Consider the following 26,502-nt stretch of genomic DNA (forward strand, 5'->3'; position numbering starts at 1 on the left):
GTGACTCTCATAATGGCCTTTTGAGAATAGAGATGCTGGACTCTAACCAGGAACCTCTGGAATACATTCAAAGGGCAGGAAAGAGAAAAATACTGGTTATCTATCTATAGTACTTTAATATAATAACCACAGAGGCACTTTTACTGTATCTTGTCTTCCAAAGAGAGATTGCCTCAAAGACCCAGAGAGGGAATGTGACCCCTCCTAGGTCCTATGGGAAGCTAGTGGCAGAGCAAGGAATAAAACTCCATTCTTCTGCTACCTTCATGCTTCTTGTATCACTTTTGTTCCTCCAACAGGTCTTAAGCACTGTTCCACAGTGAGCAGATCTATGTACACCTACCCCTGAAATCTAAGGAAGCTGAGAGACTTAAGAAAGAAGCTGACATATCCAGTTTCTGAGAAACATGTTCTCATATCTCATGATATTTACAAATAGAAGCCATAGTCTTGGGCAGCAGTGAGACAAGATGGTGGATCCCTGCACCATTACCCCCTAGACCCTGGGCTTACATACCACAGGGAAGGAATATGCAGGACAATTGAAGTTGACCTGCCCGGCAAAGGGAAGAATGCTATGTGAATCTTTCTAAGGGCAGTATCTATGGCTAAAGTTATTTTGATCTAAGGGCAGGATTGATAACAGTAGATAAAGTAGAAATCTTAGAGGCATTTCCAGAACAGAGGTTAATCAGAAGTCAATATAGTAGATTTGCATCCAAGATGGAGTTGCTTTAGCTTCTACAGGCACTTTGAGAACTTATATGGCGGTGATTTCTGCCTATATGATGTAAGCATATTGTGGTTTTAAAATTTTAAAAAATTTAACTGAATTTGACTTATTACTATCCATTTATATTGTAGCTTACATTTAGCAGCAGAAGAGACCTTCAAAGTTATTAGTCCCACCTCACTTTACAGTTGAGGGAACTGAGGCTTAGAAGGTTAAGTGATTGACTAGGGGCATAGATGATTAGCGAGGGAGATGGGATCAGAACCCAGGTCACCTGATTCCTAGTCAGATGTAATCACCAGTTCTTCAGAGATATTCCATAGATATGATATTTTGGACAGAGCTCTATGAGTTTTAGTTTTGTTCAAATTATGCTGAGATAACCTTGTAGGCCCAATGTCTTGGCCCTCATTTAACACATTTCTGCTTTAGCCATTTCTCTTCAGAAAGAATCAGATGTACCTTTTTGCATCATAGTTTCCTTATCTGAAAAAAATGAGGATAATGAGCTATATGGTTTATTTTACTTCTAAAGTTATATGATTAATACTAGCTAAGACTAGAGCCTAGCTGGGTCTCCAGATTTCTATTTTGAAAATCAAGGGGTGTATTTTTATTTTAATAATCTACTAAGCCAATATTTATCCAGACAACTTAGTTAATAGAACTTTTTTTTTTTTTTACTTGCTTGTTTTTTAACCAAAGCGGCTGTTTAAAAATTTTGTCTTTCAACTGGCACTATGTTGTCAGTTTCACCAGGCACAGCAATCTTTTGAGGAGGTCCATCTTCCAAAGCCAGACTTCCTCTGAAAATAAAACTCCCCAGGAAACTGGCTTCTGCTCACAGTAGGATATGCATGTCCAGAGGATTTTTTTTTTTTAATTTACTTATGTAGCCTGTGTGTGTGTGAGATAAAGCTGCTTCTCACTTCCTTTGACAATTAGGAAGTGGCTGGCATTATTAGGCAAGTAAGGGGGGAAAAGCCCTGTACCCCAACCAGAATTTAATAGTTAAAAGGAAATTGTTATATTGTTTTCAAAGCATTTACTTTCCTCTCCTTGATTGTATCAAGGAAGATGCCAATTCATCATCATCATTGCTATTCTTATGAAACACTCAATATGTATTAATTATTTATCATGGAATCTCTTTTGGGCCTTTTGACAACTCTATGATGCAGTCCCTACTGTAACATTTATTTTGCAGATGAGGAAACTGAGGCAGGAAAATAAGAACTTTAAACAAGCTGTTGTTTGAGTTCATGGGTAAACCCTCTCATTGGAAAATGGGAAATTGTTGGTAGATGATGTTGCCTGATGATATGTATGGCGATTTAATTTGGGCTCAAATTTTTAGTTCTTTAAGACGTTATCATTGCCAGGAAATACTTTTCTGGGAACCCCAGAAAACCTTGTATATTGGTTAGATATCATAAGAATAACATAACAAAGCATCCCAAAATTCAGCAGCATAAAGCAATAAGCAATTATTTCTGGCTCACACATCTATGGGTTGGCTGAGGTAGCTTTGTTTTTTTTGTTTTTTTCCAATTAGATTCGATGGGGCCTGGCTCAGGCCACAAGTTCCATTTAGGTCTGCTGTACGTGTCTCAATTTTTCAGGCATCAGAGGGTCACCTGAGGCAGATTATTCTCAGGATGGTGGCAGAAGTGCATGGTGGGTAAGCAGAGATGTGTGAGGTCTTTCAAAGCTAAGCTCCAAGCCAGCCTACCATTGCTTCCTTACAAATTCAGTTGACCAAAACAAATCATATGACCAAGCCCCAACATCAGTACGGAGGTGAAATACATTCTTCCTTTAGCAGAACTGCAAGGTCACATGGCAGAGTACATGGATACTAAGAGGTAGGGGGAAATTTGGGAACAATAATTCAATCTGCCACACCTTGGCTGAAAAGTAGTGGTAGCAGGAAGTCAGAAGATGAGAGCTAGAAAAGATACTCTGTTGGAGAGTGAGAGGTATAGTAGGAAGATCCTTGTGGTTAGGAGATCTGGTTTTGAGTCCTAACCATGACACCTTTTTTAGTATGACCTGGAACAAGTCATTTTCCTTGATATTTGAGCATTAAGGGTCCATGTGATGTCTTCATCTTGTATTTTCATTTTCTAGATAAGGATGTAGAGTAAATGGATGCAGTGATTAGTCTATGTTCAAACAGCTAGGTTGAATCAGTCAAGACTGGAACTTTTGAGTTCTTTTTCTATTCCTCAATCTTCATTGCTTTAGAAGAATAGTTAATATTTGAGGAGGGGCCATGTGTGGTGGCTCACGCCTGTAATTGCAGCACTTTGGGAGGCCGAGGCAGGTGGATCATGAGGTCAGGAGATCGAGACCATTCTGGCCAACATGGTGAAATCCCGTCTCTACTAAAAATACAAAAATTAGCCAGGTGTGGTGGTGCATGCCTGTAATCCCAGCTACTCAGGAGGCTGAGGCAGGAGAATCACTTGAACCCGGGAGGCGGAGATTGCAGTGAACCGAGATTGCGCCATTGTATTCCAGCCTGGCAACAAAGTGAGACTCCACCTCCAAAACAAAACAAAACAAAACAAAACAAAACAAAACAAAAACAAAACAAAAATTGAGCAGGGGGATTGGGAGAGGTTTCAGCTCTCCTCCTTTTCTCATGAAATTAAAGCTGTTTTACTACAGTTCTACATTCCACATTACCATGCTTATCTGTTTTCCAGTTCTTCAAAGGCCTGAACAAGGAGAAGTAGGCCAAAATCATAATAGGAAGAACTGAAGTTCAGGCCGAATAAGTGCTTTTGGCATGTAACTGTATTTTAATGTTATATATTGTTAGGGAAACTGGTAACATCGCTGTCCCCAAAGATCTGTTAGAGAGGCATCTGTTGCTATGTGATGTGTTAAGTGGAGTTATTCCTGGAAGCAGCACAGTGGGCTAGATATGACTCATGGCCTCTTCTGTCTTTATGCTATTATAACATATTTTTATGTGTTTATTTGTCAGACATTCATATCATGCTCATATAGTGCCAGGTATTCTAAGAAGTCTACAGGTACTAATTCATTTAATCCTCAAACCTACTCTATGAGATAGGGAGTCTTACTTATTCCTGTTTTACAGATTAAAATAAACAAACACAAATACCAAACACGAACAAAGAACAACAAAAACAAAAACCTAAGGCACAGGGAGGTGACATACCTTTGGCGCAGTCAAGCACTAGAAAGGAGCAGAGCTGGTGCTTGAACCCAGGTTATCTGATTCCAGAGTCCACGCCTTTAGCCACGTGGCACATAGGCATCAGAACAGAGCAGACCAACCCTGCTGCTTACTAGTTCTGTGACATGGAGTGAAGTACTTCACTCCTCTGAGCCTTGTTTTCAACTCTAAAATGTGAACAATAATTATATCAACCTCACAGGGTTATTGTGAGGATTCAATGAGGTAGTGCATAAAACATGCTTGGCATTGAAATATTAGTTCGATTTCTGTGAATTACTTCTATACATTTTAAAGATGACTTTTTAAGTCTTCCTTTTAACTTATAGTTTATAAACACTTGCAAGGTTTATAATCCTAGGCTTGATTGATTTATCTGTATGACTGATTCCTTAGCAGTCTGTAAGACAATTTGGCATTGCCATTTTTGTCTAACACAGGAAAAGAGCAATGAGGCAATTTCCCTTGGGGCAGAGATTGAGAGCCAGTGACCCCATGTATCTTGGCTGTCTGGGAAGTTGCTGAACTGTGCCATCTCCTTTTTCCACATTTATCCTTACCTTAAAAATAGTCATGAATCTGAATTTTGTCTGTAGTGTTGAAGGTGAATCTTACATTATAGTTTTTAGATTTCTCATTCATTACGCTCATTATTTCTTCTCTTGACACTCCAGCAAGAATTTAGGAAACCTTTGCTGGAGTACCCTTGTGAAGAAAGGCCTTAGTTTGTTACATGCCAAAGTACTATGTCCTGCTGACAAGAAGTTCTCCTCCTGTACAAAGAGTGATACAGTATTCACTCAGAGCTCACAGCCCTGCCTGTTCTGCATGCTGGGATCCTCGGGGACTGGTGCAAGTGGGTGGAGGAGGTTATATAAGCTCACATCTCCTTCCAAGTGGAAAGAGGCGAGGGACAACAGCTGTCAGCTCCACAGCTGGTCTTGCCAGCCCAAGTGATCCCAGCTTTATTTGACCAGAGAAGAAGGCTTCTCAGTACACAGAGGGGAGATTTGCTGATCCAGAGCCAATGTTTTAAAAGTTTGGCAATTTATGCTAACTTCCTCTAGCTAGGACAGATGCTTATTGGCTCTGGCTGCCTGGACATGATGTTCTCGAGGCATTTTGTGTTGTCCTGAATTGGGCTCCAGCCAGCTGCTCATCTATAGGAGATTCTCATGGAGTGGTGCAAAGCTAATTACCCTTAGACTTTTGGTTGAACAGTTGCTCCTGCATCAGTATCCATTTCATTACATTAAACTAAAAGAATAAAATAAATTCTCAAAAGCCAGATATAAAACACAGCAATCTCCATAGGCCATTTTTTTATTTTTAATTTTTTGGGGTACATAGTAGGTATATACATTTATGGGGTACATGAGATGTTTTGATACAGGCATGCAATGCATAATAATCACATCAAGGTAAATGGGGTATCCATCACCTCAAGCATTTATCCTTTGTGTTACAAACAATCCAATTATACTCTTTAAGTTATTTTAAAATGTATAATTAAGTTATTATTGACTATATTTGCTCTGTTTTGCTATCCAATAGTAGGTCTTATTCATTCCTTCTAATTTTTGATCCTCATTTACCATCCCCACCTCTCCACCATCCCTCCACTACCTTTCCTAACCTCTGGTAAGCATCTTTCTATACCCTATGTCCATGAGTTCAATTGTTTTGATTTTTAGATCTCACAAATAAGTGAGAACATGTGATGTTTGTCTTTCTGTGCCTGGCTTATTTCACTTAACTTAATGATCTCCAGTGCCATCCATGTTGTTGCAAGTGACTGGATCTCATTCTTTTTTGTAGCTGAATAGTTACTCCACTGTGTACACATACTACATTTTCTTCATTCATCTGTTGATGGACATTTAGGTTGCTTCCAAATCTTAGCTATTGTAAACAGTGCCGCAACAAACATCGGAGTACAGATATCTCTTTGATACACTGATTTCCTTTCTTTGGGGTATATACCCAGCAGTGGGATTGCTGGATCTTATAGTAGCTCAATTTTTAGTTTTGTGAGGAACCTCCAAACTGTTCTCCATAGTGGTTGTACGAATTTTCATGCCCACCAACGGTGTACATCAGTTCCCTTTTCTCCACATCCTCCCTAGCATTTGTTATTGCCTGTTTTTTGGATATAAGCCATTTTAACTGGGTGAGATGATATCTCATTGTAGTTTTGATTTGTATTTCTTTGATCAATGATGTTGAGCATCTTTTCATATGTCTGTTTGCCATTTGTATGTCTTTTTTTTTTTGGACAAATGTCTATTCAAATCTTTTGCCCATTTTTGGTCCAGTTTTCTTTTCTGCTTCAATAGGAAAGCACTGAGTTCAATGCATCACAATTGCTGTGTTCTCCCTCCTCCAGCGGCCAGAGATGTTCTCTGAAACATGCTGCTGCTGCCAGGGGTTGGCAGAGTGGTGGTGTCTGCAATTCTGAACTGTTTTATCTATCTTCTCAGTGTCCTTTCAGCAATATGAAGTTACAATCAGGTACTTTGTACTATGAGTGCTTACGTGATTTTTGGTTCTGATGAAGGTATTTTTTTCTGTGCAGATAGTTTTTAACTTGGTGTCAGTGCAGTGGAGGGGGACAATCGGTGGAGCCTTCTATTTCTATATCTTCCTCTGCATCTTCCCACAATAATTGGCAATTTATTCTTTTAAAATTTTGAGATGAGCGGAGTGCAGTAGCGTGATCTTGGCTCATTGTAACCTCCCACCTCAGCCTTCAGAGTAGCTGGGAATACAGGCACATGCCACCATGCCCAGCTCATTTTTGTATTTTTTTGTAGAGACTGGGTTTTTGCCATGTTACCCAGGCTGGTCTCAAACTTTGGGGCTCAAGCAATCCTCCTGCCTTGGCCTCCCAAAGTGCTGATATTACAGGCGTGAGCCACTGTGCTCAGCCTGGCAATTTATTCTTGATTTACTGTAACTCTGTTTGGGAAGGACATGGCTAGCACATAACTTAATGTCAACATTTCTTTTTACAACTGAAAGGAATATTGGGTTTTTGGGATGCATCTCCTGTCCTTGGTGGACAATAAGGGTGTTGAAAGCCACTTCCAATGGCCTGTCCTCTGAGGATTCCCCTCAGAACTAAGTCTATGCCTGTTTCAAGCTTAGTTACTATATTTATAGCTAGCACAGAGAAGGAATCTATATGATGGAATATTAAATTTATGCCTGACAAGCAAAACTAGAGTAAAGAGAGAATTGTAGTTTGCCTACAACCTTAATTACTTTGGAGACAGACAAATTTACAAGGACAGTATGTGGGGTCGGAGTTATAATATGATCGTGCACACAGAGAGAGTACAGGAAGGACTGCAAACAAAGATAGGATATGGGGATATTGAGGAAGACTTAGAGAAAACACCATTGAGAAGATGACTCATGTATGGAATCTTGAAGGATGATTTGAAATTAGCCAGTGAAGTGGAGTGTGAGGTACAAAGATGCTAAGTGGAGGGCTCAGCTTGTACAAAGATGGAAGGTTTTCAAAGTACACATTGACATCTCATGAGGGATCAAGTATATCCTCTCAAGGTGTGTATGCTTAGTCCTGTAGTTGATATGGAATACTTTGCAGCAAGGGAATGTAGTAGATTTTAGATAGTTTAGCCCACCTCTTACTTTTTTTTTTGCCTTGGGTAAGATATTTAATCTTCCTGAGGTTTAGTTTCTTCATTTGTAAAATAGTACTACTAAAGTTTATTATACAGCAACTTTGACCATTAAATAGGGGTCAAATATCTAGACTATGCATAGTATATTGGAGCTACTCAGAAAATAACAGATTCTCTTTTCTTTGTACTCATGTTTGATTTCCTGTATTACATTATGTTTTAATTTAACAAGTATATCTTGAGCACCCATTTTCGCCTATTTCAATGCTAGGCCCTAGGGATAGAGTTGAATAAGATACCGTCCTTGACTTTATCGAGCTACAAGGTATGTAAACTAACTATTTTAGCCACAAGGCCATGGTTTCTTGTCTCCTCTGTGCCACTGGGCAACCATCAACTCACTCGTTTTCTAGCCTTCTGCAAAACTCCTCTTTATCCTTATCTATCTTTGCCTTTTTATCTCTCATCTCAGAAAACATCCTGGCCCTTCTCCTGCCCGTGGATGATCTCTTCATTTGGGTTTTTTATCCCATTCCTTGTATTTTCTTATTTTTTCTCCCTCCATATAGCAACATACTTAAATCCCTCCTGTACTAAAAACAGAGCTCCATTCTTACTGTCAAGGCCTGGAGAGACTACAGCATAACACTTTTGGCTAAATGATGATAGTCAACACATTGTAGCAATAGGAACTCAAGAGTTGACATTATTTTAAAACGGAAGTATGCTACCTCAGGATGGTTTGTTAGCAGGGAGCAAGGTGCTTAGTTCAGTGGTGGCAGAAAGGGGATAATGGCAAGTGTCAAAATTGTCCATAACCGGCCAGGCGCGGTGGCTCACGCCTGTAATTCCCGTACTTTGAGAGGCTGAGGCGGGTGGATCACCTGAGGTCAGGAGTTCGAGACCAGCCTGGCCAACATGGTGAAACCACGTCTCTACTAAAAAGACAAAAATTAGCCAGGTCTGGTGGCACACGCCTGTAATTCCAGCTACTCGAGAGGCTGAGGCAGGAGAATCACTTGAACCTGGGAGGCAGAGGTTGTAGCGAGCTGAGATCGCACCATTGCACTCCAGCCTGAGTGACAAGAGTGAAACTCCATCTCAAAAATAAATAATAAATAAATAAAGATTGTCCATAACCAAATATGATCCAGTTCTAGAGGGCACGATTATCAATGGAGGTGTGACTCACACAAAATTCATCTGGCACTCAAGTGGTATGCAAGGTAGAGACTGGGAATTCTGAACCAGATAGAAATCCTGATGTTTCAAATGGGACACAGAGTCAGAGTCAGGCTAGTAGGCACATCGACATGACAGTAAATCTAGTGTATGGGGCTAGAGTTCTTAATCCACCCTGCCTCATTGTAGACTTGGTCTCAGCAACTAGAGCCAGGGTAGACCTATATGAGCAAATTAAGTAGACTCCACTTTTGAAAGAAGAAACCAGTCAGCTAAATGCCTTACTATTTAAATAAGGAAATCTTTGAGAAAGTGTGTTTTAAATAGAGGAAATCATATGAAGAAAAAGCACAGTATGAAAAAGTGTGGCATATTTGGGGAACATATAGTTATCTGGTGTGGTTAGAATACACATGTTTCATATAAGAAGTGCAAGAGGTGAAACTGGAGAGTAGATTGGCGTGAGACTGCAGGGCCTTGAATACGAGGCTAAAGAGTTTATACGTGGTACTGAGTTAAGTCTACTGGTACTGTCTTATACCTGGTGTCTGTGGGATCTCATTTAGGGGTGTGCTGTGTCCTTAAAGCATTTCCTTAGTGTCTTTACTTATAAAATACATGGTGGTTTATTCACAAGGTTATCTGCTTCTATATTGGGAATATTGAGAGTCAGAAGGTTAAGATTTTTGTTTAAGGTAACATAGGTAGTAAATGGAAAATGCAGAATTTGAACATGGATTAGTGCCCCTTCCTAGTATATAACCTAGTATATTGTTGAGGTTAGAAGTAAGGGCTTTAGAGTCACTTATGGGTTTGAATCTCCATTTCTTTTACTTCTATTAGCTTGTGTAACTTTGGAACAGTTCGTTTTCTGAGGCTCAGGCTTATTCCTCTTCTGTAAAATTGGGATAAGAATAGTAACATTCACAGGCTTGTATGAGGATTCAAAGAGGTAATGCATATCAAATGCTTAACATAACAACTTACAAATAATACTTAGTAAGTGGTAACTATTTCTAGTATTACATAAAAGTTATATTAGAAAAATGTGTTTTTACTTGAAAAAGTTACTCAGAATATGTAGAATAAAAGGAGTTGATCCAGTATTCTGATGTTATAGACATATTTGGATAGGAATTCATGCTTGTTCTGCACCGAGGTTGCAAATTTGCTTCATGTGTTCATTCATTGATTCACTAAACAGATGTTAATTTGGCCACATTCTGTACCTGACACCTCCTTGTACAATGAACAGGACAGATGAAGTCTCTGCTTATGTCGATCTTACATTTTAGTGGTGTGCCAGAGGATGGAGGCAGGTGTTAAACAAATAATTAGATAAATAATTTCAGAAGGCAATAAATGCTTTGAAGACAGTAAAATGGGTGATTTGATATTACTTGTGGGGGTGGAGTTGGTCTAGGGCAACTTTAGAAGGAGTCATAATGGACAGCCTCTGAAGATGTGACACTTTAGGTGTGACCTGAACATTGAAAAGAAGTCAGTCATGAGAAAAATTGGAGAAAGAGTATTCTAGCCATGGCAAGCGCACAAAGGTCCTGAGGTAGGAACAAGCTTAGTGGTTTGTCTAAGGAACTAAAAGAAGGCCATTGTGTCTGAAGTGAACACTGATGAGAGAGTGGTATTAAGATACAACAGTAGAAGTAGGCCCAGGCCAGATCACAGGGGATTTTGTCGGTCGTAGTAAGAACTGTGTATTTTATCCTAAGCGCAGTGTGGACTCCTGGAAGTTTTTAAGTGCAGGGAATGATATGATCAATTTATATGTTTTTGCTAATAATAATAGCTTTTGTTTATCGGACAGATACAGTGATAAGCACATTACGTGCATATATTTTATTTAGTCTTCACACAACTCAGTAAAATATGATGTTATTTTTGTGATTATTTTGGAGATTAAGAAATCTGAAGCTAGTAAGGTTAATTTTTTAAAGGTCACAAAATTATTGTTATTCATAGAACCAAGATTTGAGTTTGGGTTTATTTGATCCTAAGCCCAAATGGCTTTTATTAAGCTAAAATATATATAACAGGCCAGGCGTGGTGGTCCACACCTGTAATCCCAGCACTTTGGGAGGCCAAGACAGGAGGATTACTTGAGGTTAGGAGTTCAAGACCTACCTGCCTGGCCAACATGGTGAAACCCTGTCTCTACCAAAAATACAAAAATTAGCTGGGTGTGGTGGCAGGTGCCTGTAATCCCAGCTAGTCGGGAGGCTGAGACAAGAGTGTTGCTTGAACCCGGGAGGCGGAGGTTGCAGTGAGTCGAGATTGCACCACTGCACTCCAGCCTGGGTGACAGAGTGAGACTCCAGGTCAAAATAAATACATAAATAAAAAAAATATATAAGAACATTGGCTATTTTAATCATTTTAAGTTTGTAATTCAGAAATATTGATTATATTAAAAGTGATATCCAATCTCGCTCTGTGGCCCACGCTGGAGTGCAGTGGTGCAATCTTGGCTCACTGCAACCAGTGCCTCCCAGGTTCAAGTGATTCTCTTGCCTCAGACTCCTGAGTAGCTGGAGTTACAGGCATGTGCCACCAAGCCCAGTTAATTTTTATATTTTTAGTAGAGATAGGATTTCACCATGTTGGCCAGGCTGGTCTCGAACTGCTGACTTCAAGTGAACCGCCCACCTCAGCCTCCCAAAGTGCTGGGATTACAGGTGTAAGCCACCACGTGTGGCCCACATTTTCTTTTTTTTATAATTTTTTTTCCATTTTATTTTGTTTATTTATTTATTTATTTATTTATTTTTAATTAATTAATTATTATTATTATTATTCTTTAAGTTCTAGGGTAAAAAAAAGTGGTGTGTGTACATATTAGAATACTATTCAGCCTTAATAAAGTAGGAAACCTATTATTTGTGACAACAAGGGTGAAACTTGAGGGCTTTATGCTAAGTGAAATAAGCAGTCAGTCACATTTTATTTTTTCATATGGTTGATTATCAGCATGCAGGAAATAAGCCAGTCATAGAAAGACAAATACTGTATGATTACACCCATATAAGGTATCTAAAGTCAAATTCTTAGACACAGAATGCAGAATGATGGTTGTCAGGAGCTGGGCAAAGGGGGGAAATGGGGAGTTATTGTTTAATAGGTATAAAGTTTCAGTCTTTCAAGATGAAAAATTTATGGAAATTGGTTGGACAACAGTGCGAATATATTTGACACCACTGAACAATGCATTTAAAAATGATTAAGATGGTAAATTTTATGTTTTGTGTTCTTTACCACAATTAACATTTAAAAACATTAAAGGAAACTTAGACATTATCTATTTTAACTCACTCATTTTGTAAATGCTAAACTGAGTCTCAGAATAGGGAGGCAAATTGCTTAATGACCTATAGCTACTCTGTCAAAGATTTAGGATTTCTGAACAACATAATAATGAAAAATGTGTGTGTTTGTGCCCTAGGAAAACATTTATGGTGTTAAGTCTCAGTGTTGTTTTGCTCTTCTAAAAAATAATTTATAACAAATCTTGAAACTATAAATGTCATATAGGAAGCAAAATATTAAAAGCCAAACCCCCCCCCCCAAAAAAAGTGATATGCAACCATCACCATCAAATATTTCCAAAACCCTTTCATCACCCAAAGCAGAAGCTCTGTACCCTGTAAGCAATGACTCCCCATTTTCCCCAGCCCTGGTAAAGTCTAATTTACTTTCTGTCTTCTCTATGAATTTTCTTATTCTAGCTGGGCTTGGTGGCTCATGCCTGTAATCCTAGCACTTTGGGAGGCTGAGACGGGCAGATCATGTGAGGTCACGAGTTTGAGACTTCAACCAACATGGCGAAACCCTGTCTCTACTAAAAATACAAAAATTAGCCAGGTGTGGTGGCACATGCCTGTAGTCCTAGCTATATGGGAGGCTGAGGCAGGAAAATCACTTCAACCCAGAGGGCAAAGGTTGCCGTGAGCCCAGATCGCACCACTGCACTCCAGCCTGGGCAGCACAGCAAGACTCCATCTTAAAAAAAAAAAAAGAATTTTCTTGTTCTAGATATGTCATATAAATGAATTCATACTATATTTCTCTTTTTGTGTCTGACCTATTTGAATTAGCATAATGTTTTCCAGGTTCGTTCGTGTTGTAGCATGTATCAGAAGTTCCTTCCTTTTTTACGGGTTAGTAATATTCTATCTTGTGTATATACCACATATTTTTTGTCCATTTATCCATTGATAGACATTTGGGTTTTTTCCACCTTTTGACCATTGTGAATACTGCAGGGAACATTGGTCACCAAGTATCTGCTTGAGTGCTTGTTATCTATTATTTTGGGTATATACTTTGGAGGGAAATTACCTGGTTATATGGTAATTCTGTGTTTACATTTTTGAGAACATGACAAAATATTTACCTGGGTGCCTGTACCATTTTACTTTCCCATCAGTTCATAAGGGTTCCAATTTTCATTTCTAATTTTTTTATAGACAGGATCTCAGTCTGTCACCCAGGCTGGAGTGCAGTGGCATGATAATAGCTCACTGCAGCCTTGAATTCCTGGGCTCAAGAGATCCTCCCGCCTCAGCTTCCTGACTAGCTAGGAATACAGGCATGTGCTACTACATCTAGCCTTTTTTCTTTCTTTCTTTCTTTCTTTCTTTTTGTTGAGATGGGGGTCTCACCATGCTGGTCTCGAACTCCTGGCTTCAAGCAATCCTTTGGCCTCCCAAAGCTCTGGGATTATAGGCTATTTTCTGTATTTTTTATTTTAGACATCCTAATAACTGTGAAGTCATATTTCATTGTGATTTTGATTTGCATGTCCAATAACTAATGATGTTGAGTATCTTTTCATGTATTCTTTGGCTATTTCTATATCTTGTGATATGGCCATATGTCTATTCAAGTTTTGCTCATTTTTTTTCTTATTGTTGAGTTTTTTCTTTTTTTGAGATGGAGGTTTGCTCTTGTTGCCCAGGCTGGAATGCAATGACACAATCTCGGCTCACTGCAACCTCCACCTCCCGAGTTCAGGTGATTCTCCTGCCTCAGCCTCCCAGGTAGCTGGGATTACAGGCGTTCACCACCATGCCCAGCTAATTTTTTGTATTTTTAATAGAGACAGGGTTTCTCCATGTTGGCCAGGCTAGTCTTGGACTCCTGACCTTAGGTGATCTGACTGCCTCAGCCTCCCAAAGTCCTGGGATTACAGGCGTGAGCCACTGCGCCACGCCTCTTATTGTTGAGTTTTAAGAGTTCATTTTGTGTTTTGAATACTAGACCTTTATCAAATATATGTGCATAATTGTGTGTAATTTTATATAAATGTGATCATATAGTGTTCTGTTTTGTGATTTTTTTTAATACTCACTAATATCATGGATACCCCTGTAGGTCAGTGAATGTTATTTTCTCTTACAATTTGTAATGACTCATAATGTTCCATTACATAAATGAATTATAATTTAGTTTGTTTTTAATTTTTTTGTTCCACTTTGCTATTATTAATCATTGTATAGCAAACATTTTCGTGAAACATGAACTGAAGTAGATAAAACAGCAGTTTCATTGGAACTTTTTAACATTTGCCTTTCTGAAACCGATAATAATTGCCCAGGAAAAATAAGTGACAATATCGAAATCTTAACAATACAGTAAGTTTGAGCTATTCTATGTACATAGAATACACAGAACTTTGTATCCAAGAAACAGAGATATATGTTCTTTTGGGTACACAGACAACATTAACAAATATAAACTATGCATTAGGCTATAAAGGAAGCCTCAAAAATTCAAAAGATTCTATATCACAGAGTATGTTTTGTAACCATAAGAAAATAAAATTAAAAATTAATGATAAATATTAAAACATTCCATATTTGGGAACTAACAAAGTGGTAAATATTCTTTGGGTTAAAAAATATATTTTACAATGAAATGACAATGAAGTCAGTATATATCCACATTTATGGGACACAGTTCAGTATGTAGAAAGGAAGCTCATTGATTTAGATGTATTGACCAATAAACAAGAAAGATTAAAAACAACTGTATTGAGCATTTAAATTAAAAAGATTTATAACAACAAAACCTACCCAAAGTGACAAAACAGCTGGACATATAAGACTTAAGGGCAGAAGTCAAATAAATTAAAAAACAGCTATAACAATAAAAAATGGTAGAGGTAATTAACAAAGCCAAAAATTAGTTATTGAAAGGATTAACAAGGTAGACTGGCAGGAAGATGCAAACAAACACAGTACAGAATATAGAGTAAAATAAATGAAATATTACAGACACAACAGATGTGTTAAAAAGACGAAAGAATTATAATACATTTGAAAAAAGAGATGAGGTAAATTCCTAGAAAAATGTAAATGGCCAAAAACTGGCAAAAGGAAAAATTGAGACTTTGAGTAGACGGATATATATTAAAGATTTTGAAATGGAATTCATACTTCCCCTCCCCTTTACTCACTCAGAAAAAGTTGTCCAAAAAAAATTTGACCTTAGAAATGAGTCGGTTCAAATCCTTTCATTATTACTGTAAAGGAGAAAAATCATGTGCTTATTGTAATCAACCTAGAATTGCAGGAAAATTACTTAAGTAAATAATATTTATATGATAACCTATGGCAAACATTATACTAAATGGAGAAACTTTAAGTATGTTCATCTTACGGCTGGATGTAGTACATGCCTGTATTCCTAGCTAGTCAGGAAGCTGAGGCGGGAGGATCTCTTGAGCCCAGGAATTCAGGGCTGCAGTGAGCTATTATCATTATCTTACAATGGAGAACAAGAGAAAAATATGTGTTCGTCTACTATTGTTTAACCCGGTACTGGAGAGCCTCACCAATACTATTAGAATGAAAATTGGCCGGGCGTGGTGGCTCATGCTGGTAATCCCAGCACTTTGCGAGACCTAGGTGAGCAGATCACCTGAGGTCAGGAGTTTGACATCTGCCTGGCCAACCTGGCAAAAACTCATCTCCTCTAAAAATACAAAAAATGAGCCAGACATGGTGGCTGGTGCCTGTAGTTTCAGCTACTTGGGAGGCTGAGGCAGAAGAATTGCTTGAACCCGGGAGGCAGAGGTTGCAGTGAGGCGAGATTGTGCCACTGCACTCCAGCCTGGGAGTGAGACTCCTTCTAAAAAAAAAAAAAGAAGAAGAAAAGGAAAAAAAAAATGATAATTAAATAAGTGCACAAAGATGGGAAGGAAAGACATGAAATCGGTTACTATTTGAAAAACACTACAAAACAGCATGGTGTTATTTGCAGATGATATAATTATATAACTGGGAAAATCAGCAGCATCAGTAAACTTTATAAGGACTAATAAGAAATTCACCAGACTGGTAATTACATGAGTAATTTGCCAAAGTTAATATTATTTTTAACACGTGCAATAAGTAACCAGTAAATGTGATAAGTCATGTTGATACGGGAAGGGAGTAGACAAGTGCTGGGAAGAGAAAGGCCGGGTCCCTGGCTAGGGCTCCACCCCTGGGCCTGTGCGCTCAGACCTAGGTGAGGACAGGCATTTCTGTTTTCATGCCAAAATGTTACATTTTCCAAGACCACCCTGGCCTGCCATGCCCCCATCCTGTGCCTATAAAAACCCCAAGACCCTAGTGGGCAGAGACACAAGTGGCTGGACAACAAGAGGAACACACAGGCGGAAGAATGCATCAGCAGACACCAGCAGATGCCAGCAGGACACCGGCAGAACCAGTAGGACACCAGCAGACACCAAGAGACACCAGCAGGACACCTGCAGACACCAGCAGATACCAGCAGGCCATATATGGCAGGAAGATGCTGAGTTCAGCCGAGGGCGGTCAGAGGAGAGCGGGAGAGCTCGGCCGCTGAGTGGCCTGACTCCTGGGGAAACCACATTCCCACTCCATCCCCCTCCTGGCTCCCCATCCATCTGCTGAGAGCTACTTGCATCATTCAGTAAAACCTTGCACTCATTCTCCAGTCCCACATGTGATCTGATTTTTTCGGTACACCAAGGCAAGAACCCGGGATACAGAAAGCACTCTGTCCTTGTGATAAGGCAGAGGGTCTAATTGAGCTGATTAACACGAGTTTCGTATAGACAACAAAACTAAAAGAGCACACTGTAGCACACGCCCACTGGGGCTTAAGGAACTGTAAGCATTTGCCCCTAGATGCTGCCTTGGGGTTAAAGCCCACATGCCCCACAACCTGCCCATCTGCATGCGCCCCCTAGAGGTTTGAGCAGAGGGGCACCGAAGAAGCGAGCCACACCCGTCTCATGCCCTTTGAAGGGGATAAGGGAACTTTTCCTGTTTCAATATCATTCACATTAGCAGTAAAAACTAAAATATGAAGAAATTATTTTTTAAAAATATACAAGATCTCTATGGAGAAAAGCATTAAAGTCTAGTAAAGGACATGGAAGAAAATCTAAATAAATTCTAGACCTTTCCTGTTTTCAAATGGATTTCATTAATATTATACAGATGTTAATTCTCCTCTAATTAATCTATAAATTAAAGTTTAGTTGGATTTTTAGCTGAATATGCACAAATAGCTAAGTTAACCTTTAAAAAAAGACAAAAGAAGGGAGATTTTCTCTACCAGGCAGCACACATATTACAAAGTCAGTGGAGTGAAAACAGTCGGATATTGGTCCTCAAACAGAAGGCTAGTCAAACAGAATAGATAGCTGGAGTTCAAAATCACATATTAATTTAATATAAAATAAAAATCGCGCTCCAAATTAATGGGGAGTGGAAAAATTCATAGGTGATTATAGGAATAATCAATCTCTATATAGAGAAATATAAAACTGGATACCTACCTAACATCACAAACAATGGTGACTTCCAGGTGGATGAAGGGCCTAGAAGTGAAAGGCAAAACTCAAAGTTTGTTTGTGTCCTGTGACCTCCTCCCCATGTGATCATCTAAGTGGAAGTTCAAGGTCTCCAGGGAGCTGATGAAACCTTCAAGGATAATGCCTTCCCAGGGCTGCTCATTTCACTTTGTTATAAGGGCTCTGTACAGGTCTTGCTTTTGTGCCATTTATTAATTAGTTTTAAAAGATTAAAAACTAATTTATTAATTAGTTTTAAAAGATTAAAAACTAATTTATTAATTAGTTTTAAAAGATTAAAAACTAATTTATTAATTAGTTTTAAAAGATTAAAAACTAATTTATTAATTAGTTTTAAAAGATTAAAACAGATTTTGTCCAGCATTTTAGAATTTTAGCCCAGAGTCAACATATCTTACCGAGCAACCATCCTTCTAAGAATGGAACTCTCTTCTTATGTTTTCATTTTCAGTCTGGGGAAAAATCCTTCCTGGTTATGGAAAAAAGTGCCACAGTGTATGTTCTAACTCTACTTTCTTTTAACATTTCTGCCTTGCGGGATTTAAGAATTGCTACTAAGGATCATTCAGTCATTATTATCATTTTGTCATGGGGGATATGGAAGGTTAGCCATCCAGATAACATATTGACTGGTTTTTGCATGATATTTAAATTACAGATATTTTAGGCCACTTTTAATTTGAATGACAAAAATAGGCGCTCTTGTTAGAGAAAACTTGAATAGTAGGTTGCTTTTGCCACGCATAAGAGAATTCACTCATCTCATTCTGAGGCTCTTTGCCAAAGGATAGCCTTTGGCTTGTCTATCATAAGAATCTGTGATCTGTCATAAAGCTAGTAACTTTATTTCTGGGACATGTCTTGTCAGTAGATAGTAAATGTTAGATGTGGCCCACTCTTTGATCAATATTTAAGGAGGAAGAGATATTTTTAAAAATATCAGAGTTCTCCTATTTGTTTGGATCATATAGAATACCCATTATCAAGTAGTACAACACTAGAAGGCTACAAAGAATTAGAATGTTTGATTAATAGAAAATAGGCTAAGGGCAAGGAAACCAAGTTGAAAACATGAGCACTGTATCCTCTTACTTACCTAAAGCAAATTTCATACTAAGATATGTAATTCCTATTAATTGCCACTTGTGGGAAGGAGTAGTGGGAAAACCACAAATTAGATTGTTTTAAACCTACTTGTATACTCGATTGAGACATCACATCTTAAAGAATAGCTAATCTGAATAGCTAAAATTTGATACTCTTCTTCACAAATTTAGATTTGGATTGTCTGCTTAGATTTCTCTTTCTAACCCGATTACCTTGGCCCAAGATCCTACTCAAATCATTTGAATGCTCAGGGACACTTAAATTGTTAACGTATGTCAGCCTTTGGTGTCTCCTTTACAAAGTGGAGGTAATAAAATCCTATCTCACACTCAGAAAAGAAACAAGGCAAAATGTTTAATAGTGGTTACCTGTATACAGTAGGCTTGGCAATAGGATAAGATTTTCACTTTTTACAAGCTGTATACTTCTGAATTGTTTAAACTTATTTCACTTCAAACAGGTATTGTTTTCATAATTTTTAGAATAAAAAGTAAGATAAGAAAAGGTCATAACTGATATCCAGGTAAAAATAATAGACCAAACCTGGAAATTGAATTATACTCTATCAGGAAACCTGACCGAAAGTATTGTAAACAGACTCTTTAAATAAAATTTAAAGACCCACAAGAACAGGATCAATGGAAGAAGCAACATTACAACACAACTTTACAAACTAGAATGAAAATAGATGAATGACATGTTACTTACCAGTTGTAGCAAAGCCAGATCTTAAGATGGCAATGGAGAAATCCAAGAACAATCCTAATCGTAGTGGAGAATCCTAAAGACTCAATAATAAAAGGCAATTACTAACTTCAGGGAATATAAAAAGTTGTATAGAAAATTAAGATTCATCATACTGTGCTATATGAATCAGCTATAAATAGTGTTTGGATAGCAATAATAGTGTAAATACTGAATATAGATGAAACCATAATTTTCATAAAAGCATATTGGGAGTATGAGAGGAAAGGAAGTGTGTGTAGAGGAAATTGATGTTGGTGCTGGTGGTTATAATGAGACAGGAAGAGTAAAGAGAGCTAAATCTTCATCTTTCATACTGGGAAGTTAATAGGTAATGCGTAAGTACTAAAAATTAAGAAATAGCTATTTAAAAAATTCATTTAAAGACACTAAAGTTATGGAAGTAAATACTAGAAGAATGAACATAAATAAATCAAAGTTGATGTTTCTGGGAAAGGGGAAATAGAAGAAGGACAGAGGATTGTTGCTTGTTTTAACCAAGTACATGGAACTAGATGCTTATTTGATTAAAGAAAAACTTCTATAAAATACCTTAAGCTTCAAATATTTATTAAGTGATCATTTGTACCTTATGAGTGTGATGATGCAACCAAGTTCTCAGGCTTTATTTCCTCTCTTTACTCTCTGATTCCTTATAGAACTGTATAAATTACTATGACATAAGAAAAAATTTGAACGTTAAACCTAGCAATCAGAGTTAATGTGAAAATTTCAATTAAATAATGTATAATAAAGAACCTCATACTGCTTGGCAAATATGTGTTTTCCAGAAGTAGAATTTCCTTCCCCTTCTCCACGAGGTCAACAAGTCTGTTGGTGCAGCGTTTTTCCTGAACGTGGAAACTGACTCTTGATAAGCTAAGAGCTTCTCCTACATTTGGCACTTTCAGTGAAATTGATCCTAGAATGAAAGTACTTTTGAACTCATGTTGGGATGTCTCAGAAGCAGTAGGCTATGGTTATTGCTGGTTAACCTTAGTAGAATTAATTATAAGTGGGCTTACAAAGAAATAGAAAATCTGAATAGACCTATAACAAATGATGCTGTTGACCTATGAATCAAAGAGCTTTGCAGGAAGAGAAGTCCAGAGTAAGATGGCCTCACTGGTGTATTCCACTAATTGCTTAAATAATTCACACTAACCCTTAACAAATATTACAAAATAAAGGAGGAGGAAACACCTCCCAACTCATTCTATGATTCTGATACTTTGCTATACGTATTACTCTTAAAGCAAAGCCAGATACAAGAAATTAGAACTATAAACCAATATCCTTTACAAATATAGACACAAAAATCCTCAACCTAGCAAATTAAATACAACAGCATATACAAATAATTATATACCATAACCATTTATCCTAGAAGTGCATGGTTGATTTAATGTCTGAAAAATCAGTGTAATACACATAGATTATTACATGCAATATACATAGATATTAATAGATTAAACAACAAAAAGATATGAACATCTCCATAGACCTAGAAAAATCATTTGACAAGATTCAACACCCTTTTCTGATAAATATATGGAACAAACTAGGAATTCAAGGGAACTTCTTCAACCTAGTTGATGGCAGCTATAACCAAAACTAGAAGTTAACATCACACATAAAGGAAAGACTAAAATCTTTTCCTCTATGGTAAAGAACAAAATAAGGATGTCTACTCTCTTCACTTTGATTCAACATTGCACTGGAAGTTCCAGTTAGCATATTTAGCCAAGATTGGAAAGAAGTAAATCTATCTCTATTTGCAGATGACTTCATGTTGTATATAGAAAATCCTAAGGAACACACACACACACACACACACACACACACACACACACAGAACTAATGAAGGAGTTCAACAACATTGTGTAGGATACAGGATCAGTATGTAAAAATAAATTTTATTTCTATCTACTTTGGAATAAAATTGTATTTCTATTGACATTAATAATGTGAACATTAAGAAAACAATCTGATTTAATCAAAATGATTAAAATATTTAGGTATAAATTTAACAAAAGATGTGCAAGACTTATATGCTGAAAACTACAAAACATCATTGAAATAAATTAAAGAAGCCCTAAATCAATAGAAAGACAAGCTGTGTTCATGAATTGAAAGCCTTAATATTGTTAAGATGGCATTACTCATCAAGTTGATCTACAGATTCATTGCAAGCCCTATCAAAATTCCAGGTGGCCATTTCACCCAAATTGATAAGATGATCCTAATATCCACATAGAAATGGAAAGGACTGGAATAGAAAAAAATGTCAAAGGCAAATTTTTACATTTCGAAACTTAGTACAGGCCAGGCGTTGTGGCTCATGCCTGTAATTCCAATATTTTGGGAGGCTGAGGCGGGTGGATTACCTGAGGTCAGGAGTTCAAGACCGGCCTGGTCAACATGGTGAAACCCCGTGTCTACTAAAAATACAAAATTAGCTGGGTGTAGTGGCACATGCCTGTAATCTCAGTTACTTGGGAGGGTGAGGCAGGAGAATCTCTTGAACCCAGGAGGTGGAGGTTGCTGTGAGCCAAGATCATGCCACTGCATTCCAGCCTGGGCAACAAGAGTGAAACTCCGTCCCAAAAGAAAACAAAAGAAAACTTACTACAAAGCCACAGTAATCAAGACAGTGTGGTGCTGACATAAAGATAGACATATAGATCAATAGAATAGAACTGAGAGTCCAGAAACAAACATTTATGGTTCAATGATGATTTACAAAGATGTTAAAAGCGATCAATTGGGAAAGAATACTCTTTTGAATAAATGGTGCTGGGACTATCGGATATTTACTTGCAAAAGAATAAAGAAAACGTAGTACATCCATACAGTCAAATACTCTTCAGTCATAAAAAGGAATGGAGTACCAATACATGCTACAATATGGATGACCCTTGAAAACATTATGTAAGTGTAAGAAGCCCGTCACCAAAGACTATAGTGCAGATTCCAGTTAATATGAAAGGTGTAGAATGGGAAAATCCATAGAGATGAATGTAGACTGTGGATTTTTGAAGGTGGGTAGAATGGGGAATGGAAAGTGACTACTAATGTGATTAAGATTTCTTTTTGGGGTGATGAAAATATTTTGGAATTAGATAACAGCAGTGGTTGCACAGCTTTGTGAATATGCTAAAAACCCCTGAATTGTAATTGTACACTTTAAAAGGATGAGTTTTATGATATGAGAATTATATTTCAGTTTTTAATTTAAAAATTGAATTGAAGGAGAACGTATTCTACAGAATCTTATTGTCCTTGGTGGAGGCAGTAAAGTTTTCTGGCTCATGCTTTTCTCAATTAATTGGTACTTTAAATTGATTCAACAGCTGAAGGAACAGTTTGTCCTTCCTATGTTTTGTGTGAAAATGTCTACCTCCTGTTTTGGTATCTGAGTTAGGGTTGGGTTATGGAACTTCTCGAGTTGTATTCCTAAGACGTTCTGATTATTTATAAACCCCATGAATGTTATTCCACCCATGATAATCTGGGCTACATGGACTGTGATCTTGGATGTTAGTTCACCTTATTTGAACCTTAATTTCCTTTACAATATCTGCTTCTCAGGGCTGTAAAGTCTAAATGAGATAATAGATTTTAAGTGTCTATCATAGTGCCTGGCCTGATGTAGGCCTCAGCCTCCCAAGTAGCTGGGATTACAGGCACACACCACCATGCCCAGCCAATTTTTTTTCTCTCTCTCTCTTTTTTTTTTTTGTATTTTTAATAGAGATGGGATTTCACCATGTTGGCTAGGCTGGTCTCAAACTCCTGACCTCAGGTGATCCGCCCACCTCGGCCTCCCAAAGTGCTGGCATTACAGGAGTGAGCCACTGCGCCTGGCCAAAAGCACATTTCTTATATGTCACAGGTCACTCAGCTCTGTCCTAGCTTCCTGCCCAGCAACAGATTGCTTGTAGCAATAAACCATGGGTGAATTTTTTTTTTCTTTTATTTGTGGTCCCCTGCTGTGCCTCTTCTACTACCTGGCACATTGCAGGTGCTCAGTGATTTTGAATTTCCCATGAGACAACACAAGCCATTTACATTGATTTTCCAGCATGGTGCTAAGAGAATGGCAGAGTGTCAGCATTAGTCTGTGACAAAGGAACATTGTTAGTGCTACTTTAGATGCTGTGTTTCTTCCAGTTGTGCTGAGCAGCAGAGAACTTAATTAAATTTAATACTCGAGAAGAGTAAAGGCTGAGTCCTTCATCTGCCACAAATCTTTGCAACCCTTGCTTTCTAGTTAAACTTTCCAGGATTTTTTTTGTCTCTGTTTTTAATATCAGCTTTTTGGAGTGAAGTGCTTAAATAATACCAACTAATTCATTAAAAAGAGATAATCCCAGGTTCCCATTTCTTTGGAAATGTTTTACTTATTATTAGCTGTCTAAGTGCATTGTAGATTAACCTTTTCATGATATATATTTACTTCACTTTTGTGTTACGTCTTCTTCCTTTGTAAGAAAATTTGAATGAGTGGTTAATGTATGTGAAAAATATTGGAGAGAAGAAAAGATATCTACCGCACAGGCCCTTTTAAGGTATCATTCTTTGAGGAGTAGCTTCCATAGCTTTCAGCTGTAAAAATAGGGACTGCCATTTCTGCAGGCAGAATGGTTTGGGGTTATATTTCCGGAAGTTGAAACTGCTGAGACCGATGCAAAGCTAATTCTCTGTTGCTTTTTTTTTCCTTCCCGGGAGCTAGAGGGATTGACCACCTGAAAGCTGACACTATCTCCTTCATTCTCCTTTCTAAGCAGACAGAGTTACAACTGCAGACATTTAATCTTTGCCCTTCTCTCCCACCTTTAGGAGCGGAAAAAGAAATTTGAAAAGGATGGTGAGAGGTTTTATTCTTTACTGGATCGGCACTTACACCTGTCTTCAAAAAAGAAAGAATCTCAGTTACAAGAGGTATGTTCACAAAGCCTGCCCCTGCCTTTCATTGCTAGCTATGCCTTAGAAACAGTGTGAATTTTGTACTGCAAGGCTTTTCCCATACCTTGTCTTAGCAGGGAACCTCATGTGATAGTAGCACTTGTAGTCAAAACTGTGGCCTGAGACTCAGAAGCCCTGAGTACTAAGCCAGCTCTTCCACTAACTCAGGGTGTGACCTTGGATAGGATACTTCTCTCTTTGCCTCATTCCATTATCTGTAAGAAGAGGAGTCAAGAGTCCCTTTCAATTGCAAGTCCAAAATCCATGTGAGGATAAAGTTAAACTAGTGTTGTATTTGGTAGAGATCAGAAACAGATCTACTTTTTTTCCCTGAGATATTCTATAACCTATTTTTTTTTTTTTTTGGTGGGGGGTTAGGGAGTGTCCTGTTGTGGGACTACTGCTTACCTGGGACTTGCAGTGGCTTCAGTTAAAATAAGCTGCCATTCAGTGAGACCCTACCACATGCCAGGAACTCAGGAACTGTACAGGATGCAACACGACTACAGAAACAATAAGACATGGTTCCTGCCCTTCTGCATCTTACTGTTGGGCTACTAAATAAGAAAACACATTACTCTTATACTAATAGAATTTTTTACACACTTTAATGTGTATATATGGTGCTTTTGTTGGAAGTATGAAATGAGAATAGAAGACTTATGTTTGGATGTGGGGGATTTCCTTTGTGGAAGAATGTTGCCCTTCTAATTTGATGTGGTCATTAAAAAATAGGTAAAGTGTTTGACAGGTGAAAATGGAGGAATGGACCTTTCAAACAGAGACCAATGGCCCAAAGGATGGAAGGGACATAAGTAGAATTCTATTTTAGGAATCTCAAACTGGCATAGGTTGTAGGGTGAATTAGATCAGGGAGAGACTATAAGCAGGATAACCAGTTTAGGAAACGGTTGATCTAGGAAATGATCTAGGGGAAAGTGTCAGAGCCATAAGAGAGGCACCACGGAAGGAAAAGAAAGAATATACGGATTGAGAATTTTTCTAATGGAAGAAGGGGTCTATATGTTCAATGAAAGATTCAGTAATAATGGAGATTTTAAAGATTCAAATATGAAAAGAGATATCTGATGGAATAATATCATAGGCAGGAACTGTCATCTTGTCTGTGGTCACACAGATTGTGGCAGAACTGGAGCTCACCTCCTGATAACTGGTTTCATAGATATCCATCACATCATCTGAGGTGCTTGAAGGTAATAGGTCAAGAGCCTCAGGGTGGCTGTGTGCAGTGGCTCATGCCTGTAATTCCAGCATTTTGGGAAGCCAAGGCATGTGAATCACTTGAGGTCAGGAGTTTGCAACCAGCCTGGCCAACATGGCGAAACCCCAGCTCTACTAAAATTACAAAATTAGCTGGGCGTAGTGGTGCATGTCTGTAATCTCAATTACTTGGGAGGCTAAGGCGGGAGAATCGCTTGAACCCGGGAGGCGGAGGTTGCACTGAGCCGAGATCACGCCATTGCACTCCAGCCTGGGTGACAAGAACGAAACTCTGTCTCAAAAAAGAAAAAAAACCCAAAAACCTTAGTCGTGGATGGAGTTAGTATTACAAAGGAGAAGGACTACTTTCCTTCCATAAACTAGAATTAAGTCTGGGATCTTCTATCATTTTCCTTTTGCCCATTTTTGTTTTTTTCCTTTTCTATCTATTCTGTGTCACGGTTTCTGTGCAGAAAACAGTCAACAGGCCTGAGACTGCTGTGCTTACAAAGACCTGTTTACAAAATTAGCCCTTGGATGGCATCTGGGAACTTCACTGTTAAACAGCTCCCAACATTGATTTAGAAGTTTCCCTTAATGGGTAAGAATGGCTGACTGTGCCAAGCCTGGTTGTGCAAACAATGTGGCTTATGTTGAACACCTTTTTCTTCTGGTATTCTTGAATTTTGGTTGTGCTGGGCAGAGTGTGCCTGTGTAACTAGCCCCCCAATAAAACCCTAGGCTACTCATTCTCTTATGAGCTTCCCTGACTGACAACATTTTCTCTCTGTTGTTATAACTTGTTGAAGGAAGAATTAAA

The 26,502-nt window shown here is 38.2% G+C and overlaps 1 protein-coding gene and 1 long non-coding RNA gene across 5 annotated transcripts in view; one reads left to right on the forward strand and one right to left on the reverse strand.

Annotated features, from left to right (window-relative positions):
* LOC140710861 (uncharacterized) overlaps nt 1-17,803 on the reverse strand; it is a 41,264-nt gene extending 23,461 nt beyond the window's left edge. The window contains exon 1 of the long non-coding RNA XR_012091959.1: nt 17,607-17,803. This is a non-coding gene — a long non-coding RNA (uncharacterized lncRNA). The remainder of the gene's footprint in view (nt 1-17,606) is intronic.
* Nucleotides 1-26,502, forward strand: part of OPHN1 (oligophrenin 1) — a 374,614-nt gene that overhangs the window by 172,416 nt on the left and 175,696 nt on the right. For all 4 annotated transcript variants that reach the window (XM_073013604.1, XM_073013605.1, XM_073013603.1 and 1 more), the window contains exon 6: nt 24,336-24,437. In XM_073013604.1, coding sequence (XP_072869705.1) covers nt 24,336-24,437 — 102 coding nt within the window. The remainder of the gene's footprint in view (nt 1-24,335; nt 24,438-26,502) is intronic.

Source organism: Chlorocebus sabaeus, chromosome X, assembly GCF_047675955.1.
Source record: "Chlorocebus sabaeus isolate Y175 chromosome X, mChlSab1.0.hap1, whole genome shotgun sequence".
Taxonomy (NCBI): domain Eukaryota; kingdom Metazoa; phylum Chordata; class Mammalia; order Primates; family Cercopithecidae; genus Chlorocebus; species Chlorocebus sabaeus.